The sequence below is a fragment of the Cygnus olor genome, chromosome 3 (assembly GCF_009769625.2).
Source record: "Cygnus olor isolate bCygOlo1 chromosome 3, bCygOlo1.pri.v2, whole genome shotgun sequence".
NCBI lineage: Eukaryota > Metazoa > Chordata > Aves > Anseriformes > Anatidae > Cygnus > Cygnus olor.
Window position 1 is genome coordinate 1,123,299 of NC_049171.1, and position 22,780 is coordinate 1,146,078.

Consider the following 22,780-nt stretch of genomic DNA (forward strand, 5'->3'; position numbering starts at 1 on the left):
TTCCCAGGGATCATGGTGATGATGATCGGCCTGATGATCGCTGGGAACTTCACAGCCTAATTCATTGCTGTATTGGGTGTAAATGTCCAGGTTTGGGTGTCAGGGGTGTGTGGAGCATCTGCTAGGAGAGGCCGGGGCTGCCCCGTGCCACACACAGCCCGTTCCAGACAGGTCCATTGGCTCCTCCACAGGACACAGCAGAACCTGTTTGTGACACTGGTGGCACTTCTCGGCAAGCGTATTTAAGAAAAGGCAAACCCCCGAGACAGGTACTGAGGAGTGAGGGGAAAAGTGGGGAATGGCGAAGCCTGGGGGCAGAGGAGGAGGTGGGTTAGGAGTGTGGGGGGGGACGTTGGCCAGGGTGACCCCCCCCAGAATCCCGTCTGCGCTCTGGGCACTGCCCAGTGCCGAGGGAAAGCCCCGGGTCAGGCAGAAGAGAGCTCAGCCCCAGAGGAGGAGCAGCCACGGCAGCACCCACAGCAGAGCCCCCTTCCAGCTCCAGCCATGCTGGCTGTCCTCCCCTCAGCCAGGACAAGGTGGCCACCAAGGCACTCCATAAAGCGCCCGCCAGGGTGGCTCCTCTACCACACAAAAAGGCAACCCGTTGGTGTGGCCAGGAGTTTTAATTGAGAAACCCTTGACACAAGTTGTCCTGACTTGCTTCCTCTCCTTTCCGAGCGGGTGCCGAGCTCTCTGGTGTCTCCTGCTGGCCCTGCTTGCTCCCAGTGCTCCTCCGCACTCTGTCCTCCATCCTGCCCCAGGACTGCTGGAGGCAGTGCACCGTGCTGCCCTTCCTCAGGCCCTTGTCCTCATGGTGGCCCTCTTCCTCTACAGCATGCTGGGCTACATGGTCACGAAGTTCCTGTGGACACAAAGCATGGGGGCAGCCAGCCCCCAGCCCAGCACCACCACCTGCCCCAGCCCCGTGCCCTTCTCCTGCCCAAGGCCTCACAGCAACCTGGGGGGACATCTCATTGCTTCTGGTCCTCCTCTACTGCATTTGTCTGTGGATGCCATTCTTGGCTCCACTCAGATAAATGAGTGCGGAGGAAGGCTGGGCATCTTTCCCCTGGGCTAGTAGCAGTGACCAGCTGGCTGCTGCGGGGCACTCAGGCTGGGGGTGTCGGACTCTTTTGCCCACTGAGGCAGGAACTGGCACCCTTGGGGGAGCTCAGCACCCTGCTACAGCAGGAAGGGGAGCAAGAGCTGGGGCTGCATTGCTGGAGCTATGGGAGTGCTCCCCAAATGATCCTTGAAGGGACACTGAGAAACGGAGCCCTGGGGAGCAGCCTGGAAGCAGCCTGGCAGAGAAGGGCCTGGGGTCCTGGTGGGCACCGAGCTGAACAGGAGCCAGCAAAGGGCCCTCGCCACAAAGAGGGCTGCTGCTCTGTTGGGCTGCACTGGGCAAAGTGCAGGTCAAGGGAGGGGATCCTTCCTCAGCACCGGTGAGGCCACGTCTGCAGTACTGGGACCAGGTCTGGACTCCCCAGGTAGATATCTGCTAATACAGAGACAGAAGAAAATGCCTTCCAGCCTGGGAACTGCCCACCTGAAAACCCGGTCTGGGAACCAGAAACAGCCTTGGAAAAGCACAGCGTGCACCCAGGAACTTTGAGCAGCCTGAGATACTGAAAAGAAGGGCAGCAACAGGGAACTGAAACAGCAGCGCTTCGTCTGGAAAAGAGAAAAACATCCAAGAAAGCAGGAATTGGTGACTGCCGTTGGCTGTTTCAGCTGGAAGAACCGGAGAGCGATGTGGGGAAAGCAGAAGCTGCCGGAGCAGGCAGGACGCAGCCCCACCGCCCGGCCGTGCGGGCAGAGCACCCAACAGAGCAGCGCCCGCCGGTGCTTGGGTGCAGGGAGCCGTGCCCTCTCGTGTCTTTGTGGCACAGAGGACTCGTTTTCCGCCCCAAAAAGCCTCTCCCCGAGCCCTTCCCGTGCTGCACAAACTTTGCCCTTTCCTGCAGGGTTCCCGACAGAAACCCGGCCTGGCTGGGGAAGCCCGGATGACCCCGAGCCCTGGGAAGCCGATCGATATCGGCGCGGGGCTTTGTCCTTGTCGTGCTGGGCCCTGCTGGGTCTGAACTGGCCCATTGCTGAGATCGGCTTGATCGCGCTCTGTACCGGTGACATTTTGAATGTATGTGCACACGTGTACAGATAAGTAAGCTATCGTCAGTATATTTGCTACTATACTAGTGGTAAGTTCCTGTAATGTTATATATTATATTATAAAATATATTATAAATAACACTTACAATACATTGTGTATTGTATATCATATATTGTATATTTTATATTTTATATTGTATATTGTATACTATATATCATATATATGATATATATATCACATTCACATACCACACATCATATACATAATATGTATTATATATTATATATTATATATGTTATATATCATATGTTATATATCATATATATCATATATATATCATATATTAAAAGTGGTATGTTCCTGTATATTAATATATATATACTTTATATATATACACACTTGCTACTATACTGTTGATTGCTGCTACTATTGACAATATAGATCTATCTATATATAATTGCTTTCTTGGCAATAATTCATAATGGCTAAATACACATTTGCTTTATTAATTATACGTACACTTGCTAGTGGTGGTTGGCAGTAATCTGTAATCAGATAGGGAAATTTAGGGAATAAAGCCTCGGTGTCTGTGTATCACGGACCCCTGTGAATCCGCAGCCGTGATCTCCATGCACCTGCAGGCCAGAAGGAGGGGGAGCAGGTCAGTACAACTCGCATCAAGGTTTCTCACATAAAACTCCCATCATGAGCTCATTTCTCAAATAAAACCACGCTCATGAGCTTCCATGGCGATTTTTATGGCCAGCTCAGAGCCCAGCCCCACTGGGACCTGAGTGCCCTCCTGAACCTCGCTGTGCACAGGCGTTGCCTCACATGTGTCCCCAGATGTGGGACAACCACACAGCAGAAATACATCCTCTGTCAGGGAGTGCAGCACCCACCGGACCACCTCAGTCCCAAACCAGGACCTCAGCTGACGTGTGACCCCACTCAGCCCGTGCCTACAGAGCCTGTCCTCCCGTGCCCAGCCCAGCCCTCCTGCCTTGGGACCACCGTGATGGGCTCACCCAGCCCCACAGAGCTGAGATCCTGCAGGGGCTTGGAGCAACCCCAGAGCCCTTCCCTGACACCCCCTTTTCTCCTGGCTCCTATCCCACCCAGCCCCTCGGCAAGGGAGAGGACCCGCAGCCGGGAGAGCTGCCTGTAGCCGACTCCGGCAGGGAGCTTCGATTCCCTGGGAAGGCAGCGCCACTCCCGCCTTCAAGAAGGGCAAGAAATGGAATCAGAGCCCTGTCAGGCCCCCAGCTCCTCAGTGCGGGGTCTGGGGGACGTCCTGGTGGTCCTGGCAGCAGCCCCCCCACTCCCGGCCTCCTCCTTTCTCCATGGTAACAGCAGACTCAAAATCCATGGCAACCCCATGGCAACAGCACGGGGATGCCACCGGTTCCGCAGCTAAAGGCGAGCGGATGCCCGGGCCACCACAGAGCTCCGTTCCTCCAGGTTTCATGGCCACCACCCTCCCACCCCTGCTGTCGTGAGCACCGGTGGCTCCGGGTGGAGAAGGGGTTGTCCTGCAGTCACGAGGTGGCCGGACACAGTCACCTCGGCCTCCTCCATCGCTGGGCTGGGGGGGCAAGGCCCCCTCCCGGCACTGCTCTGCCTCCCCAGGGCTGCATCGGCTGCAGGTGGGGCGTCGTGTCCTACCTGGCCCCCAGGGACCCCCTTTCTGAGGGCGGTTATTTTCCCTGGGGTGGGAGCCAGGAGTAACCAAAAGGCATCCCCCAAAGTGGGTTGGGGGCTGCTCCGAGGCCCGGCAGGATCTCAGCTCTGCAGGGCTGGCTGGACCCAATGCCACATCCCGAGGCACCAGCAGTGAGAGCTGGGCTGGGCTGGGCTGGGGAGGAGACCCGGGGTCTGTAGGCACAGGCTGAGTGGGGTCGATGAGCAGGAATATGTCAGCAGATAAATTGTGGAGGACCCTGCTGGCTTTGGGGACAGCCCAGCCCTCCCTCCCCGCTGCCTGCCTGGCCCCTTTGTGGGCGTAGTGGGGGAAAAATGCTGGTCAGAGCTCTGGAAGAAGAGCAGATCTAGCCCCATTTGGTGCCTTTCCCTGCTAATTCCTTCATCCTTTTCTACGTTTGAGGGCCTGACACTGTTGCTGCCAAGGGCTGAGGAGAGATGGGGTGCTGGTGGGGGGCACCTGCACTGGGGGAAATGGGGCCCCCACGCTGCTGACTCGAGCAGCTATGCTCCTATTGGGGTGCATCGCTTAGCAGCAGAACATTTATCCCGGCTCACAGTGACACCCCCTCCAGAAACACCCCGGTGTCACCAGTCTTGTGACCCTGTTGTCACCCTGTGCCAGCCCTGCTGGGGTGTCCCTGTCACCGAGCGCTGCCAAGGAGCCAGCTTTCGGGGGTGATGCGGGGGTGTCAGCGCTGGGCCCGCCCCGCAGCAGCCTCCCGCCCTTGCTCCTGCTGCTCCCAGAGCACCGAGGACTGGGATTTTTCATCCCCGAAAAGCGAAAGCGAGGCCGGGTTTCAAAGTCAGTAATGCAGACAGCTGCTTTCCTGGGACTCGCTTCAGGTGGCGGCCTGGGGAAGCCCGGAGGGTATTTCTCCGGCTCAGGTTGGCCGTCCTGAAGATGGCAGCAATAACATGCAGCAGCCGTGCAGCGGCTCCGAGCGAGTGGGGACCGCTGCATCCCACCCTCCTGCTCGAAGGACACCCCCAGCCGCCTCTCCTGGCAGCATCTCCCCACTTCTGCCTGGCTCCGGCGCGACGCAACTTCTTCTGCTCCTCTCCGGTGTCCCCAGCACGGCAAACATCTGCTGGAGGCCTCGGAGCCACCGCCGGTGTCCTCCTCCGGCACCCAGACCCTCCGGCACCGTCCCTGCTCCCTGGCAAAAGTAAGTCGGTGCCTTTTGGCCTCGAGCAGCCCCGTGCTGGGATGCTCGAAGCCGTGCCGATGCACCGCTCCCTAGTGATAGGAGAGGTGCTATTAATAAATCCTGTCAGATTTTATCGCTTCCCTCTGTGCCAATGAAGAGGGTGGTTTGGGGAAGGGGGGGGAGGCGGGGGGAAACCTGTTTCTCTCAAGCATTTCTTAGCTACGAGCTCGCCCTCGGTGCAGGAGCATGGGATGGCTCAGCAGGCTGTTAAACCAGCTCTCCTGTAAGTCTCGGGGCTGAAGCCGGTGTCGGAGGCGCGGGGGGTGGGTAGTGGTGTTCATTTTTGGCAGGGATCAGTAGGACAAAAGCGTGGCCCTGCTCCCTGGGGGCCGTGCTGCCCGGGGCACGGCAGCAGTGTCACTGTGTCTCTCCCAAACTTGCGAGGAGCCCAGGCACCTCCTCGGGAGGGCATGGGGAGGGAAAGGTGTGCGGGGGGCTGCTGCACCTCTCCACGGAGCCGTGGCAGCGAGCAGAGGGGATCCTGGAGCCGGTGGTCTCTGCTTCCCCCCCCCCTCCCCCCCCCAAGCTGCCCCCCCAGCAGGGGGCACCTATTGCCCACCGCGCTCCCCCCTGCCCTTTGCCGGAGATGCTGGCCCGCATGGGGCGTGCGGAGGTAGCTGCAGGGCTTTGATGGCATTTAGGCATTGAAATAGCTCGGCTGGCAAGTGGAGAGTGGGCGCAGGCTGTCAGCGCTGCTCCGCGTGCGTGGGAGAGCCGCCGCGGGAGCTCTGGGCACCGCCGGGGGCTGGGCTGGGCTGGGCAGAGGGTGACGGTGGCCGCCCCGTGTTCATCCCCACTGCTCCTGTCCCCCGAGGTGCCCAGAAGCCGTCTGGTCCCTGTGGCTCCTTCCCCCATCCCTCGGGGTGCGAGGAGGTCCCGCTGCCCTCTGCGCCGGGCTGCGGGGATGCTCCGGCTGTGTTCGGCGCATGCAGCGGGGGGGCTGTGCTCAGGTTGTGCCCCGTACCGCAGGCATCGCACCTCGGGGGTGAGCTTGGGGCAGCAGGGGAGGAGTGAGCTGAGCCGAGGAGGAAGGGATTGGAAAGAGATGGTGGGGAGAGAGCTGTCACTGAACGCCTCTTCCCGAGGCAGGGGACGCCCACGCAGGAAGGGACCCCCCCCGGACCCCACCGTGCCGGGCCATGGGGCTGCGTGATGGGGTGCAGCCGCTGACGTGCAGCTCAGCAGGGACCTGCTGAGGTCAGGGGATCTCCGGGATGGGCAGAGGACCCCCGGGAGGCCACGGCTCCCCCGGACCCTGCTGGCAGTGGGGCTGGGTGGCCTCAGCAGCGATGGGGAGCAGGGGCTGCGCCACCCCGACGCAGCCCTCCTCCCCACGGCACGAACCAGCCGCAGAGCTAGGTAACCCACGGGGAAGAGGAATCCCAAGGGGAAACTGCCGTGGGGCAGGATGCTGGCCAGGGGGGGCCTTCCCAGGAAGAGCCCGTTAGCCCACGAAGCCTGCGGGGCTGCAGCAGATGCAGCTTGTGGCTCTGCCGTGCCCGCAGTCTGCAGCGCTGGCGGCAGAAGGGAAGACGCCTGCCCGGGTTTAGGGGAAGTGCCCCGCTGCGGTTTCACCCCGCCGCTTCCCCCATCCTGCTCCGCTTCACGGCTGTGCCCCCACGGCACCCCACCACCACGACCATGGCAGTCCCATAGCTGCTTGGTGGGGGGCTCGGGGTGACCCCTCCTCCTCCTCCAGCTCTTCCTCGGCTCCTCGATGTCCAAACCCGGCCGAGGTTAATTTTCGGCATTGCTCTGGGGCTGGGGGCAGTTCTGCAGGCGGCAGGCCCCGCTGTCCGCCCGTGGAGGGGATCCTCGGCGAGCGAATGTTCAGGGGGGCCTGGTGCACTCCCCAAGCGGGGAGGTGCCTTGGGGCGGTGGCGGTGCCAGACCCTACCCCGCACCCCCGGACGTTGGCACAGCGGCTCTTGCACCATCCTCCTTCCTGCCTCGACCCTTGCGCAGCGCCGGGGCGTCCCGCCGGGGCTCCATGGGGGCAGCCTGCCAGCTCTTCCCAGGTACGAGCGGGGAGCGGGACCAGCCCCAAACACCGGCCTTCCGGGCTCCGTGCCCAAATTCCCGGATGGGACCTGCCCCGACCCGCTCCGCGGGGCCTGGAAGGGTGGCTGGGTGGGCAGGTGAGGGATCCCGGGGCCTTCCTCGCCTGCTGCCTCCTCTTCCTCCCCGGCGGCGTCGCCGCGGCTCCCGCCAGCCCCGGCGAGCCCTATCCGGAAGCGGGCGGCGGGGAGGAGTGGTTTCAGCACCGGTACCAGCCCGCGGGACACGCACCCGCCCGGGGAAGCCCTCCTGCCCGGGCAGCCCTCCTGCCGGCGAGGCTGCCGAGCTGCCCGCGGGGCCGGCCCGGGCGAAGGCGTCCCCCACGCGCCCTTCCGCCAAGGTGAGCGCCGCCGCCCGCTTTCGGGGCGCAGGGCGAAGAAGGGGGGGGAACGCGGGGAGCCGAGGGAAGGAAGCGGGAGCGGGGCCGTTGCTCATCCGTGCCGGGGTGCCGGGGAAAAGCTGGGCCGTGGCATGTGACGGGCGGCGGGGCGGGAGGTGCCGCTCTGCTATCTGCTGCCAGCTCACTGTTTGCCCAAGGGCAGGGCGGCTTCCCCCGGCGAGCCTCGAGAGGAGAAAGGGGGGAAGCCCGGGGACGGGAGCGCTGCGGTGCGAGGGGCTGATGCAACACCCCCGTGCTCGCAAGGTGCCGGCGGGCCCGAGCCCCGCTCTGCTTTGGGTGCCTCTCGTTGCAGTTTCTTTTTCCCCGGTGGGCCGGGGACGTGTCATCCAAGCAGGACACGCTGCTCCTCCGAAGCCGGCCCCGTCCGGGTGATGCAGCGAGTGAATCTGCCCGCGTCCCCTGGGCGGGAAGGGTGTCCCCAGGGCCAGGTGCCCTGCGACTGGGGTGGGGAAGGGCACAGCGGGCTCGGGGTTGGGTTGGGACTGCCCGGAGGAGGTGGCAGAGCGGCGGTGAAATGGAGCAGCCGGGGAAGGCCGGGCACTTCGGCCACTTGGACGAGGCTCTGGTGTTACGGCGGGGAGGCGGGGACGGCTCAGCACTGGTCATATAGCCACTGTGAGGGTCCTCCTGCCCCTCGCTGCCCCCATCTTGGCCCCAGACCGCCCAGTGCAGTGGCATTTCTAGGGCAAAATGGCCACAGGGCCCTGCAATCTGCTGGGGGGGCAGCCAGCTGCAGTGCCTCTCCACATCCTTTACGTGTCCCTCCTCACCCTCCTGCTGCTGGAGGAGAGCCCTGGGGAAGGGAGGCGTGGGGGCTTGGAGAGGAGCAGGGACAGCCCAGGGCTGGCCCCGTTCTCACCCATTGCTCCTGCAGCCCATCTGCATGGCATGGCAGTGCACCTCCTGGCACAGCATCCAGCCTGTGTGCCATAGGTGCACAGGACGAGCTGCAGGGGTCAGGTTTTTGGAGGACCACGAGTGCCGGGACAGGAGAGGAAGGCGCACAGAGCTGAGGATGTCCCGCGGGGGACGCATGGGGCAGCGGTGCCGTGCGGGAGCACCCACGCAGGCTTCACGGCACGGCTCTGAAGGCCAGGCAGGGATGCACGCACAGCCCGTGGTGTTGGTGTGTGTGCGTGGCAGATGCAGGCTCAGCCTCGCTGGCGGTGTCTTGCACACGCTGGTGTGAAACCCAAGAAGACACACACGTAGTGCGAGGCCGCGTGCGGGTCCGGCGTGCGGGGGCACAAGTGCCGCTGTCCCCAGGCTCTGCGTTTCCATGCCTTCGTGCTCAGCTGCTGTTAATATTCAGCGTTTAGGCTCTTTCAGGCGGTGGGGGCTGGGGAGGCAACATCTGAATCATTTTGCTTTTTCCCTGGCACAGTTATTACTCACGAGGAGTAGATGGAGACGTGAACCTTTCCTGCGAAGCCTTCTTGCATTCCTGAATGCAAGCGTGCATACGCAGGTCTCCTCCTCCGCTGAGGCAGCCTGGGGAGCAGGAAGGCTAAAACCTAGGATGCTTGGCACAAAAATCACATGGAGACATTTCCCTGGGGAAATTTTGGGGCAAAATTTGTTTATTTTCCATAGGAAAAATCTTTCCCAGGGGTGACTACCTCTCTGGCTTGGCCATCTCTCTGCAGCCCCATGGGGCGGGGGCGTCACGGCAAGGCCTCCGAGCTCTGTTTGGGGAAGCAGCTTCAAAGGGGAACAGGAACGCGTCGTGTTCGAAACGCAGCTCCTGTGAGCCGGGGAAACCCCACAGCATTCAGCCATGTTTTTCACTTTGGGGCAGCGCAAATGCTTCGTGTTATAGAACAGTCCCAAAGTGCTTCCAGCACAACTCTGCTTCCCACAGGGAAAACCCTGCGGCCTCATCCAGAGGGAGACTTCTCGTGGGCTCCCCGTGCAGCCACTGGAAAAACACAGCCGCTGGCTGGGCATGATTCATGTCATCCCGGGACGCGAGCTGTGGCCTAGAAGTGTCCGCTTCCCCTGGGTGAAAAAGTTGCTGGGCGATGCTGTGCCCCGTGGAGGTGGCTTCCAGGGCGGTTGTCAGCATCGTGTGCCCCGTTAGGAGATGCAGGAGAGCTCTGCTTCCTCCCTGCCCTCATCCCTCCCCGCAGGGCTTCCCAGCGCTCGTCCTGCCTCGCTCCCCGTGCCGCCCACGCAGCACCAGCCCGACGCCTTGCTCGCGCAGCTTCAATCAACTCCCGTTTCAGCACGAGAGCTGCCACGGCCAGGAGCTTCCAGGGCGAGCTGGCCCCCGCCTCGCTTCCTGGGCCGCTCTGCCTCCGAGCCGGGGCACGTTGCTGCTCACCTGCCGCACCGCACATCCGGCACGCTGCACACCCACCACAATGCACACCCACCACAATGCACAGCCACCACAACGCACCCCCAGCCTGCTGCGCGCCCTGCCACGTTGCACACCCACCCTGCTGCACCCCCAGCCTGCTGCACGCCCTGCCACGTTGCACACCCACCCTGCTGCACGCCCGCCACGCTGCGCAACCGCGCCGTTGCACCCCTAGCACGCCCACCACCTTGCACCCCTTGCACCCTGCACCCCTCTCCACACTGCACCCTCCTCTCTCCCTGCTCAGCACCTCCCCATCCAGCAGACGTCCGTTCCCTACGTGCAGGGGCCTGTTCCTTTTTTCGGGGCACGCAAGCAGGCTGTGACTGTCCCTGAGGCTTTCCCTGCCCCGGCTGAAGCCGGGCTGATGCTGTTGGTGCTGCTGAGTTACAGCTGCCAAGGGCTGGGAGCTGGATGAGGGGCTGGGGGGGCAGGCCGGGGCTCCCCCCGCTGTGACCCCCAGCACCCAGAGCCGAGGCAGCAGCAGGGCCCTAGCAGAGGAGGAGGAGGAGGAGGAGGAGGAGGAGGAGGATGAGGATGGGGTGGGGATTTCCTGCAGCTCCCTCTGCCACTACAGCCAGAGGCGAAATACCTGCGCCTGTCCCCACGGCCAGTTCCAGCCACAGGAGAGCGGCTGCGAGGGGAATTTCCACCTGGCAGGAGCTGGGGCCTTCTGCTGCCTGTTGTTATCTCCAGAGGCTGAAGCACCCAGGGATTTCAGACGGGAAATCCCCCCCCCCTTCCCAGGCCCTTCCCCTTGCAGAGATAGCAAAGGGCGTGCAGCCACAGGAATGCAGCGCCGCTGCCCACGGGCGACGTGGGAGCATCGCTGCCCCCCGTTTGGCAAAGTGAGAGCACTTCTGCCCCCCGTTTTACAAAGTGAGAGCATTGCTCCCTCCGTTTTACAAAGAGAGCATCACTGCCCCAGCCGTGGTGCTCGGAGGCAGGGGGGCAGAAAGAAGCTGCCCCCATCCCGCAGGAGCCGTGCCGCTGGGCATGGGGGGCATTCGGGGCGCAGGAGGCCGGGTGCTCGCGGTGCCTCCCGGAGCACTGCCAGGGTGACGTTTAATTGAGGGCGGACGAGGAAAACCTTGAGTTTAAAACCTAGGGGCCGTGCACTGCAGGTCTGCTGGAAGAGTTTAAAAATCTCCCGGTTTGGGGGAGTTAAAGATGAATAAACGTCGCGTTGTCCCTGCGCTGGTGTCCACAGAGCGATGGGGGGGCAAACAGTGGGAGGCACCTGTGGGGGTCGTTCAGCTTGTTTCACTTTTAAAATGGCCTTTAAAATTTTATTTATTTATTTAATATTTTTATTTATTTATTGGAAACTTTGTAAAGGGTAAAATCTTTGAGCTTTGTGGAGATCTTGTCCTGCATAGGCCTCTGCAGCGGCGTGCCAGCGCACACTGAAATGACTGATGACAGTAAAATGAAATGCTTAATTAAATTACAGAAATTAATTTCCCCCAATCTCAGCTGAATTCCCCCGAGAAACGCAAACTTCCCCACGTTTTGCAGACCCAAGCCCTGCTGAAAAGCCTGCTGGGCCGTCACGGCACTGCCATGGGGCCGTTTGGTGCCGAGCCGCGCTGCGGCCGCCTGGGATGGCGCAGATAAAGCGAGGGGCACGGCGGGACCCGCTCGTGGGCACTGCCCAAACGTTCAGAGCACCCCGCGCCGGGGCCTGGCAGTTGGGAAAGGGAAATGACTTTGGGAGGGGGCTCGGTGGTGGCTTCCGAGCTGGCGCTGGGTGCACGTTGCCCCGGGGAAGCCTCTGCGGGGCTGACTGAGGCCGAGGCTGCTCCAGGCTGCGGAGCCGCAGCTCGGGCATGAGCACGGGGGACGGGATCGGATGCGCTGGGGGCCCTTAAGCTTGGCACCCTCCGGCGTGATTTCTGCCCCTGACACAGCCTGCCCAGGGGGTTCTGGAGGAGCTGAGTTTCCCAAATAAAGCCGAGGTGGATCCAAGGAGGTTAATTAGTGTGAGCACCCACAGCTCCAGCAGAGACGGGTGCTGGGCGCTTCTGGTACCGGTGGGAGAGGAAGGACGAGCGCCGCTCCTGTCCATGGACCCTGCAGGTGTCACGGCGCAGCGGTGCCAGCCGCATCCCACAGATGATGCCCCACATCAGCCCTGAGTATAGGGTGGGCTCCTGCCCCAGACCCTCTCCCCTCCCAAAAAAAAAGGAGGCAGGAGCAGCATCGCGTGGTACCCGCGGGTTGCCTGGCGACTGGGATGCCTAGCGACCGGCACCCGCCTGCCAAAACCGATGCTGCGAGCCCTCGGCTTCCTTCTCGCGCAGAAAGGTTACCGGGAAATACGCCCACCCTGTTCCCGGGAAGCTGTTCCCCTCCCCGAGGGGAGGCTTTGTGTGCTGCTCGGGGTTATTTTTAGCCTGGCGGCGCGGCGCCAGCTTCGGTGGATCGGTTCGGTCGGGAGGGTTGAGGCTGAGCCCTGCTGCTGCCATGGTCCTGGTCTCAGCCCCGTGATCCTGCATCGCCCCGAGGGGGGAGCACCTCAAGCACCCCCCTGCTGCTGCCCTCGGGGGCTTGCAGACCCCCCCAGCCTGACTTCGGGAGCTCCGCCAGGCCATCCGCATGCCTCTCCCTCGTACCACAGCCACACCGATGTTCTTTGCTGGAGCTCCGTTGGGCTTGGGTTTGGTTGTGGAAATCCAAGAAAAAAACCGACAGACCAGGTGACAGTTGCATTATTAATTGTAAGAAAGAGGGGGAGCCCCAGGGCGACCCCCGTGATCCAATGCAGGGTTAGGGCACATCCGCAGGGCCCTGGGAGCCTGGCCCTGCAGTAGGACGGGCTGGAAGCCAGGCCTCCCAGCCTGGAAACTCTGGGGAGGGAAACATCCTGCTATTGCTCCTGATCACCTGAGCTTTTGATGGAAAATTGCCGTTTCCAAGCAGTCTGCTGTTGGAGGCTTTCAGGGGCAGCACACCTGGGTGCCTCTGTGTGGCACGGCCGCGGAGCTGGCTTTGAGGACGGACCCTGCTGCCCACAAAGCCTGGGGATGCTCGGGGGGGGGGGCTCTTGCCCTGAAGCCCCAGGGGGCTTGCTGCTGGCTGGAGGAGCGCGGAAAAGCTGATGGCTTTGGCATGGCGAAGGGACCATGCTTTGGCATTTCTGGCCTGGAAGCCGTCCATCAGTGTGGAGGCCAGCAGGGACTGTTGTAACAAACCTTGCGGCTGAACTCTGGATAGAAACCGCCCCGAGGAGGAGGCAGGGGCCACCCTGAAGCACCCGGGGGGGCTGTGAGGCTGCTCTGCCCGGGTGGAGGGAGTGGGAGCAGCCGGCAGGAGCTTGGCGGGGACGTTTTGCCTCCAGGACCCCGTCCCTGCTGTGCACCCCGTTGCCCGAGCACTCGGGGGGAGCTGCGCTCGCAGGGAGCCTGGTGGCGAGCTGTTCCTGCGCAGATGGCCCCGCCGCGTCCCCTCGCCAGCTCCATGCCGGGAACACGCAGATCTTTCCCCGTGCCTGAGTCACCCCCTCGGGGAGCTGCCGGCCGTGGGCGTCACGGCAGCTCGCCGCGTGTTATTCCTGATTCCCGGGAGCGTGCTGCCCCTACCGCCGTGCCCAGCTGCCTGGGTGCAGCCGGCAGCCACAGCAGCGGGCTGGGAGGTGGGGCGCGTGTCCCGGCACAGCCCTGCGCCCAGAAACACCCGCACCGATGTTTTCCCCCTCTGAAAATGGGGGTGTATTGGGGGGGTGGTGGGGGATAATGCCCCTGCAGCACGAGAGGTGTCAGGTGGAAAAGTGCTGGGACCCATCCTCGATGAGGTCTGGGGGGTGCTTTTTGACCGCTGGCAGCGTTTTCGGTTGTCGTGGGGAGCTGGGGGGGCGTCATCAGGGGTTGGTTTGGTTTGGGGTCTGCAAGCAGAGAGGACAGCACCCCCTTTACCTGCTCCAACCCCCACCCCCCCCCCCACCCCGGGGGCAGCCTGTCCCCACAGCTGGAGCTTGTGTCATTTCCTCTGCTTTGCGAAATGGGCTTCCTCCGGGTCATCACATGGCGGCCCCGCTCCCCGCAGTGCCCAAAGGGGCTGAGCGGGGCCGGCTGGGGCAGCAGCACCATCCTGCACACCCCAACCCCGCTGCAACGGGACGCTCGTCCCCGTGCCCCCGTCACCCCCTGGCCCTGGTGTCTTTGTCTTGCCTTCCCTGCCCGGAGAGGCAGCAGTCCCCAAGGCAGGGCACGGTGCCGGATGGGCTGCGCTCCCGTGGGGTTCCCCGAGCTGCACTGGGTCCAACTGGTGCAAAACCAGCCTGGGACGGGGCTGAGGGTGGCGCACAAATCCTTCGCTGGAGGTCTCAGCAGCACCCCGAGGCCACGCAGGGTGGTTTTGTGTTCCCGACCCTGCGTCTGCAGCGGGGAGGTGAAATCCTGTTCGCCGTGCCCGCGGGGGACGGGGCTGGCGTGATGGATGGGAGCAGGGCAGGGCGGGTTTGGGGCAGGTATGGGGAGCAGACACCTGAGATAAGGCAGGGACCCGCAGGGAGGTGGGCTGCAGGGCGCCCGGCCCCACTCCCTGCTGCCGGCTCTGTCTGTACGGGGGCGAGGGTGGGGTCCTTGGGGTGTCCAGGGTCCCTCACCCTTTGCCCCGGGGCTGGCGGAAGGAAGGGGAAACTGAGGCAAACAGGCTTGGTGCAGGGCTCTGCTGGGGACCTTTGGCAAGCCGCCTGGGTGCCCCAAAAGCCCCCTTTATAAGGTGTGACCCCGAGGTGTGGGTGCTGTGCTGCGCTGCTCCAGATGTCACCGCCACGAGAGCCCTGGGCTCCCGGCACCGTAACGCTCCTGCCGTGAGTCATTAAATACCTGCACGGATGGGGCAGGGCCGGGGTGGGGCGGGCAGCGCTGCGGGGGCCCCCGCTTGTCCCTGGCCTTTGGGATCTTGTCCCTGGCCTTTGGGATCTTGTCCCTGGCCTTTGGGATCGCCACTCCCCGGGGTGCTCCGGGGGCACCTGGGCACGGAGCGCAGCGCTGCAGCCCGCGGGGGGGGGCAAGGGGCTGGGGGCTGCAATTTTGTTTTTTTTGGGGGTCCTGGAGCGGAGCAGGGAGCAGGCAGCATGGCTTGGGGCAGGATGCACAGGATGCTGGTGTGAGGAACGGAGCCCCCGGGTTTGGGACCCTCATGGGGGGGCCGGGGTAAGTGGTGGGTCCCTGCTGCCCCTGCCCTTTGGGAGGAGGGGGCTTGCAGCCCCTAAGCTGGGGGTGGGGGTTGGAAATGCAGCGGGTTTGGGGCGCTTTGAAGGAACTCTGGGGATGTGGGGTGCTGGGGGGGGGGGTGTCTCCGCCAGGTGATGGCCATAGGAGGGGGCTGCGTGGAGTGGGGGCAAGGGGGCTCTGCAGGGGGACACGGGGCAGGACGGGGAGCATGGGGCCGGAGCCGACTGACCCAGGGTGAATTAGGGGGGCACAGCGGGGGGGGTCCTTGCTGCGGGGTCCCGCGGGGGGGCGGGGAAGAGGATTCCCCCCAGCACAGCACTACAGGGCTGGGTGCTGCTGCCTGCCTCTGCTGCACACCCAAGCCTCCATCCCGTGCTGTGTGGGGTGGTTGGGGGGGGGGGGGGGTGGCGGGGGTGGGCGGGTGAGCCGTGCCTCAGTTTCCCCACCGGTACCATGGGCTGGAGCAGCCGTGCACGGCACGTGTGCGAGCGTGCCCGCGCGTGGGCTGCGTGCCGGGCACTATGCAAATGCCTCCGCACAGCCTCGCCAGCCGCAGCAGGAAGAGGTAGCGCCGTCAGCACGGGCTCGGGGTGGGGACGCAGGGGACGGCCCCCCCCCCCCCCCCCCCACTTTCTGTGAGTGCCCCTCGCCTCCTGCTCCCCACCCCCACCCCCCCGGCTTCCCTGGGGGCAGCGTTGGGGCGCAGACCCTCACCCCTTGTGCCTGACCAGGGGGTGGGCGGCGGGCTGAGCACGGGCAAACTCGTCACACCGAACTGGGGAACGGGGGGGGGGGGGGGTGGGGCTCAGCCCGTCCCTGGTGCACGGGGATGTGTGGTCGGCCCCAGGGTGGCTGGGGTTTGGGTAGGGCTGGGGGAAGCGGTGCCCGGGCAGGAAACTTTTCTGCGTCCCCGGAGCGAGTGGCAGCGACACGAGAAACTTCCTGGTGCGCCCCGTGCCAGGGCCCGGGTGGCTGGGTGCAGCGGGGGCGTTTTGGGGTGCCCCAGCAGAGCCCCGAGGAGACGGGGAGGGTCTGTAGGGGGTACACGCGGGCTGCAGCGGGGGTCTGGTGGCATTGCTGGGGGTGGCAAGGGCTTGGTTTCGATTCGGGGTGGCTTCTGTCCCTGCACTGGGCTGGGCTGTGTCCCCGCTGTCCTCACATGCCACCGCTGCGCCAGGGGCAGAGCCAGGCTCCCTTGGGCCCCGTCCCTGGGCCAGAGGGGAGGTGAGCGGGCAGGGGTGGGAATATGGGGTGCTGCCCCTTCTGCACCCTGAAAATGAGGGGCTGTGTATGGCCAGGTCTATGTGGGGCATGGCCACTCCGGAGAAGGGGTCCCGGGGGTGCCCAGCCAGCAGGGATGTGCCCTGGGGTGCTGTGCGTGCTTCTCGGCTCTCTTTTTTCGGCTGGGCATCTCGTGCAGGGATGTGTGTGGGGGTGTGAGAGCGTGGGGTGCTCCCCACGTCACCCACCAGGGTAGGGACACGCAGGGGACACCCAGCCCCGGTCCTGTCCCGTGGGCTCAGCCCTGCTGAAAGTGCAAGGGGACGTGTCGTGGGAACGGGGCTGGGGAAAGAAAACCGAAAATGATGAGAAAGTGGGGAGAAAGAAGAACCGAGCAAAGCATTTCTGGTGCGTGCACCCTGAGAAACGCCAGCGCACGTCCTAAAGCTCTTCCCACCCGAGAGCTGAGCTCTCCGGCCCTGTCCCCACCCCGACACCCCCAGGAGGGTGCCCCTGACACCCAGGGGGCACGGGGCTCAGCCGTAGATGTCCCGTGCTCGCAGGAGAAGCTGTTGTGCAGTTCGGTGAGGAGTTTGTGAATTTGGGGAGGGGGGGACGCCGAGGGGCAGCGAGGGGCTGGCCGGCCCTCCTGGGTGGGAGGAGAGGTGTCGCCGGGGGGGGGGGACCCAGCCTCTGCTGGGAGCTGAGGGGGGAGCAGCAAAACCCCAAGCGAACATTTCTGCCCCAGGGGCCGGGCCAGGCCGGGGCCTTGCTAATTCTGCTCGGCCCTATCGCTATTTTGATCTCGGTGAGCAGGAAGCAGGGGGCCAGCGCAGCGAGGCCGGGCGGCCGCAGCACGGATGCTCTGCCCCAGTGCTGGTCCGGCACACCACGGCCACTGCGGGTGGGGACACTGGCTGTCCCCGCTTCCCCCAGCCCTCCTGGGGAGCAGGGGACCACAAGGTGCGTCGCTGCAGGGACAGGGGTTGTAGGAGGGCTCTGCAAAGGATGTGGGTTGCTGCGAGATCCTCCCCGCCTTGCTGTGAAGCGGAGAGAAAAAAAAAAAAAAAAAAAAAGGGTGTGAAATGTGTGAGCGCACACGCACAAACCCGTGCCCTTGGGCACGCGGCCCGTGGTGGAGCTGAGGGTGCCCAGCTCAGCACCGCTGCCCTTCTCGTGCCCGGGGGTTGCTGCCCCAGTGTCCCACCGGCATCTCGGCGATGCTCCAGCGCAGCCGCGGCGATGCGGAGCCTCCTCCTTCCCCCCTTCCCTGGGAGGAACCCGGGCTGTCCGTGCTGCTGCAGGGCACCTCGCACCGCTGCCAGCCAAGCCCTTCGTGCAGCTCCGAGAGCACCGGGCGTGTTTTTTAGGCCGGTGACTCAGTGGGGCTGCTTTAAAAAAGCCGAAGCTGCAGCAGCCAGCGCGCGGCGTGCCGGCGGCACACACTCCTGCGCGGGGCTGCAGCGGGAGCAGGGACTTGGGCTTGTCAGCACGCCCTGGCACCGCTCGCGTCGGGGCCGCCTCTGAGCTCCCTGCAAATTACAGCACAAATCGCAGAAACGAAAGGGGAGGGGAGAAAAAAAAATGGGGAGGAAGAAAAGCCACCGGCCAGCCTCGAAAATGCTTCCTGCAAGCAGCGCCTTGCTGTGCGTCTTCCTTGCCTTCCCCTGCTTGCCTCTCCTCAGCCGGCGCAAGGTGCACGTTGGGGTTGCTCCTGCCCCGTCCCCAGCAGTCCCAGAGGGTGTCACATCCCCCTGGGCACTTTGGGGTTGTCCCCGCACTGTCCCCAGCTGTACAACCCCACAGGCACGCTGCGGAGAGCGGAGACCCCTCGGGTGCCACCCACCCTGTCCCCTGGCACCTTTCAGGTCCCCGTGCCACCTGCCTGGATCCGCAGGGCAGACCCCCCCCCCCGGGTGTCCCAACATCTTTCCCAGCCCCCCTGTGCCTCCAGCCCTGCCTCGCCCCCTGCCCAAGGCAGGGACCCCCGAGCCGGGGCCGTTCCCCCATGGCAGCCCCGGGGGTGACGCAGGCGGGTTTGACCCGCGAGCAGCCGGGCTCCTGTTTGCAAACAGCCTCCTGCCTGTTAATGAGTAACTCGAGGGCTGAGCTCAGCAAGGGCTTGGACCCGGAAGGGGCCTGTCGGGTGAATTTCCACATTTATTGTTGCACACCCAAAGATCAGCGTGGGGCAGCTGCTCGCAGCCCGCATTGGCCCCGCACGGAGCGAGCGGCCCCAGGGCACGCAGGACAGGGCTTTCCCCGTCCCTCCTGCCAGCCCTGCCCAGCTCACAGCCCAAACACCCCCCAAAAAAAAAAACAAGATTTGGGATCTGCTTGGGATCATCCAAGATCCCATGCCCTGTTAGATCGACGCAGGCTGAATATTATTTTTTTTTTTCCCAGTTTTTCTCGGTAAAACGAAAACTCAAACCACTTCCCCTCCAGCCTGAAGGACGTTTTCGAGCAGGCTACCAGTTTTGATGACCTCTAAAAATAAAAGAGCGAATCAATATAAATAAGTATTGCCCTTCCGCGCAGCGACGGGCCCGGGGTTGCTCTCTCCCCGTTCCGCTCTTGCCTCTGCGCGAAGCCCTCTGCTAAATTCGGCTCCGCTAGGAAGTCGCGCTGCGGGGCCCTGCGCTGCGCAGACTTCCGTGGCCGACGGACAGAGGCACGGGGCGAAGCCTTCGCCCGCTTTTCTGGGGCCGTGGACGGAGGGAGGCGGGGGTGAGCGTGGGAATGGGCGTGTGGGATGGAGGGCGAGGGGTGGTCACTGCGCTGGGCGAGGGGAGGCCTGCGCTGGGCGAGCTGGAGCTAGAGCTGATTGACGGAGCCCAAACCCCGTGTGCGCAGCGGTGTCCGCATGGGTGAGGGACAGCAGCGACCTGCTGGGGACACAAGTGTTGCTCCAAAGGTGCTGGGGATGCAGGGGTGTTGCTTTGGAGGTGAAAGGACACAGGGGTTTTGTTCCAGGGGTGCTGGGGACACAGTGGGGGTGCTGCTCTGGAGGTGCCGGGGACCCAGGGGTGTTGCTCTGCAGGCGACAGGGACACGGGGACATTGCTCTGGAGGTGCTGAGGGCGCAGGGACACTGTTCTGGAGGTGCCGGGATCACTGGGGTGTTGCTCTGGAGGCTCTGGGGACACAAAAGAGGTGCTGGGGACACAAGGACACTGTTCCGGAGGTGCTGGGGACATGGGGGCATTGCTCTGGAGGTGCTGGGGACACAGGGACACACAGTTCCAGAGGTGCTGGGGACACGGGGGTGTTGCTCTGGAGGTGCTGGGGGCACAGAGGAGATGCTGAGGACACACAGGTCCTGCCTGGAGGTGCTGCGTCAGGGCGCAGCTGGTGCTCAGTGGCCGTGTGTGGCCGGGGAGGGGGGGGGCACACGGGGAGGGAGAGCACCCTCGCTCGCACTCCTTCCTCTTTCCATCTCTCCATCGCTCTCCATCCCTTTATCCCTTCCCTCCCTCCTCTCCTACCCATACGGCTGTCCCTGCCCCGTCCCCATCCCCTCCAACTCCCTGGGGTGCCCCCCCCCCCTTTCCCTCTCCCGCCGCCCCCAGACCCCCCACCCCACCCCCCCAGCAGCGTGTCTCTCCGCAGGGAAGGGATGCTCAGCTCCTAGCGCCCCGGGCGTGCTGAGGATGTCGGCCGTCCCCGAGCCCCTGGGCCGCCCGCGGAGCAGCTCCTTCCGCAGCCTGGGCGGGACGCTGGAGGCCACGCTGGGCATGGGGCCGCTGGAGGCGGACCGGGAGGAGATGCGCATCCTCAAGGTGTGCTTCTACAGCAACAGCTTCAACATGGGCAAGAACTTCAAGCTGGTCAAGTGCCCGGTGACGACGGAGATACGGGTACGTGGGCGGGGGGGGGCACGCGGGGCCGGGGAGGGCATTGGGGGGGGGGGGGGGGGCAGGGTGCACCTTGTCCGTCTGGCATCAGGGCGAGCTCCCGGCAGGAGCCTTTCCCACAGCTTGGTAGCCCCCAGAGCCCCTTGGCTCCAAACCCTGGGGGGCAGAGAGAGGATCTGGGCATCCCCAGCGGCCCAGCTTGGAGAGGGCGAGGGCTCCTCAGCCCCGCTGTCAGTTCCTGCAACGGGGCTCAGCCCCACCGAGTCGCCCTGGCCCCTTGGTGGACAGCAAAGAGGAGTTTGGCCGTGGCTCGTCCTGCCATGGAGAGGGCGCTGCGTTTGGGTGCTGTGGGGATGGTTTCCAGCCTCCCAGGGGGGATGTGGGTGCAGGGGGTGATGCTGCTCCTTCTCGGGGGGCAGCACACTGCGGGAAGCCCAGGTAGAGGGGACCAGAGCGCAGCTGAGCCGGGGGTCGCTTCTGGGACATCCCCTCCTCCTGTCCTTGAGAGAAGCTCGTGGCATGGCAGAAGAGCTTGGAGACGAGCACAGGAGTGGTTGGAGAAGGCGAGGATTCATCAGGAGATGCCTCTGGGGAATGCAAGGAAGGACAATGAAATGGAGATGGTCTGGCTGTCCCCTGTGCCACGCACAAGGGTCGGGATGCGGGTCGCTCCTCCCCAGGGTGAGCTGGGCCATCACCGAGGCCAGAAATTGCTGTGGCTTCTGGCAGGACAAGTTTCGGGGACAGATCTTCCCTGAGGGCTCCTGATGGCTTGAACACCATGTCTGGATTTGGAGGTCTTGAAGCTACAAGTAACTGGAGACTGGGAGATTTTATTTCAGAAGGACTTGGCCTGACCCGTGTACCTAAACGCAACCGCCAGCATTTCACACCTCCCCAAGCAAGACGCGGCGATCACAGCAAGGCACAGCTTGGGCTGTGCCATCAGCCATCAGCTTGCGCTTGCTTTTTGGCCTCCAGCTGGAGAGCAGAGGCCAGGCAGGAGCTGCAGGGCCGTGCGTGCCGCCCCGCTGTCCCCACACCCGTGGGCACGGTGCCCGCGATGTCGGCCGCGGCGAGGACAGGGCAAGGAAGTGCCCACCCCGACGGCTTCTCCACAGCACATCGGGGCAGCTCTGCTCAGGTGCCAGGCTGGAAATGACCCGCTCAGGCTTTTGTCCTCCAGCAGCACCCAAAAAAATTGGGCATGTTTAGGCTGTGTCGGTGCAGAGCAGGCTGGGCGCTTCTCCGGAGCTCGAGCGGCGGCTGCGGGGGCTGAGCACGGGGCTGTGCTTGCAGCCGTGCTGGGTTTCCTCCTCGCGGCTGAGCTGGCTGAAGCTCATCTGCAGACCTTGGCGGCCTGGTGTCAAGTCCGTGGGGCAGGTGGCGACAGCAGTTTGGGCTCGCAGTGCCTGCGTGCGAGGACGCGCTGCGCTGCGAGGGTGCCCACGCTGAAACCGCGGCAGCTCTGAGCCGGAGCTGGCTGCAGAAGGCACCGCGGCGGAGGGGACACGAAGGGGGACAGGGCTGGGGAGGGTCCTGGGGGCCTGCAGGGGGCTGAGCCCCGCTCCTCCCTGCCCCATCCCGTCCCCAGGAGGTGATCAAGTCCATCCTGGTGAGCGGCCGCATCGGGCCCGACATCAAGCTGGCCGAGTGCTACGGGCTGCGCCTCAAGCACGTCAAGTCGGACGAGATCCACTGGCTGCACCCCGAGCTGACGGTGGGCGAGGTGCAGGAGAAGTACGAGTGCCTGCACCTGGAGGCTGAGTGGAGGTAGGGGACGGAGCCCTTGGCTTTGGTGGGGGTCGGTCCCTCTCCGTGCCCCCAGCCCGCCCATGGGGACCTCACCAGGCGCTGTCCCGTGTCTCCAGGTACGACCTGCAGATCCGCTACCTGCCCGAGGACTACATGGAGCGCTTCACAGAGGACAGGACCACGCTGCTCTACTTCTACCAGCAGGTCCGAGGCGGCCCTGGGGGTCCCCCAGCACCGGGGGCATCGCCTCCTGGGGAGCCCAGCACACGTGGGTCCCCAAACCCGGGACCTTGCAGCCCTCTACCTTCACCCTGCCTCACCCTGGGCTACGGACCCCCCCCCCCCCCAGCCTGCAGCCTGCAGGACCCCCCCATGGTCCCGTCCTGTTGTGCCCCCAACCATGGCAATAAACACCCCCACCCCCCGCCCTCGTCCCGGGTCGGGATGCCAGAGCATGTGGACCCTTGTGGGTGTACGTGGCATCCCCTCCACCCCCTGACCTCCATTTCTCCCCCCCCAGCTCCGAAGCGAGTACATGCAGAACTACGCCAGCAAGGTGAGCGAGGGCATGGCCCTGCAGCTGGGCTGCCTCGAGCTCAGGTACGTGCCCCTGGGGTTTTGGGGGCGCAGCGGGGGGCTGGCAGGAGGGGTGCCGCAGCGGTGGCAGCGGGGCCGCGGAGCAGCCGGGAGGGTTTTGGGGTGGCAGCAGCGGGAAGGGGCTTCCAGAGCCCTGCACGGGGGGGCTGTGCACTAGGGGGAAGGATGTGGAGGGGGGATGTGGGGTGGGGGGGGACATGTGGCGATGCATGGGTGGCCGTCTGATATCACTTTGTTCTCGCAGGAGGTTTTACAAGGACATGCCCCAAAACGCGCTGGACAAGAAGTCCAACTTCGAGTTCCTGGAGTGAGTAGGCACAGCCTG

General features: G+C 64.1%; 1 protein-coding gene across 16 annotated transcripts in view; it reads left to right on the top strand.

The window, feature by feature from the left end:
• Positions 1-4,528: 4,528 nt before the first annotated feature.
• Positions 4,529-22,780, top strand: part of PTK2B (protein tyrosine kinase 2 beta) — a 30,923-nt gene continuing 12,671 nt past the window's right edge. For 2 of the 16 annotated variants that reach the window (XM_040552242.1, XM_040552247.1), the window contains exons 1-6: positions 7,156-7,423; positions 19,859-20,106; positions 21,698-21,876; positions 21,975-22,062; positions 22,379-22,458; positions 22,700-22,762. In XM_040552242.1, coding sequence (XP_040408176.1) covers positions 19,900-20,106; positions 21,698-21,876; positions 21,975-22,062; positions 22,379-22,458; positions 22,700-22,762 — 617 coding nt within the window. In that variant the 5' untranslated portion in view covers positions 7,156-7,423; positions 19,859-19,899. Of the gene's footprint in view, positions 4,984-5,196; positions 5,249-6,616; positions 7,044-7,153; positions 7,424-14,902; positions 15,005-15,530; positions 15,661-16,099; positions 16,831-18,796; positions 18,977-18,997; positions 19,465-19,528; positions 19,618-19,844; positions 20,107-21,697; positions 21,877-21,974; positions 22,063-22,378; positions 22,459-22,699; positions 22,763-22,780 lie in introns of those variants that run through there. The other 14 variants (XM_040552243.1, XM_040552248.1, XM_040552239.1 and 11 more) reach the window with 13 other exon arrangements.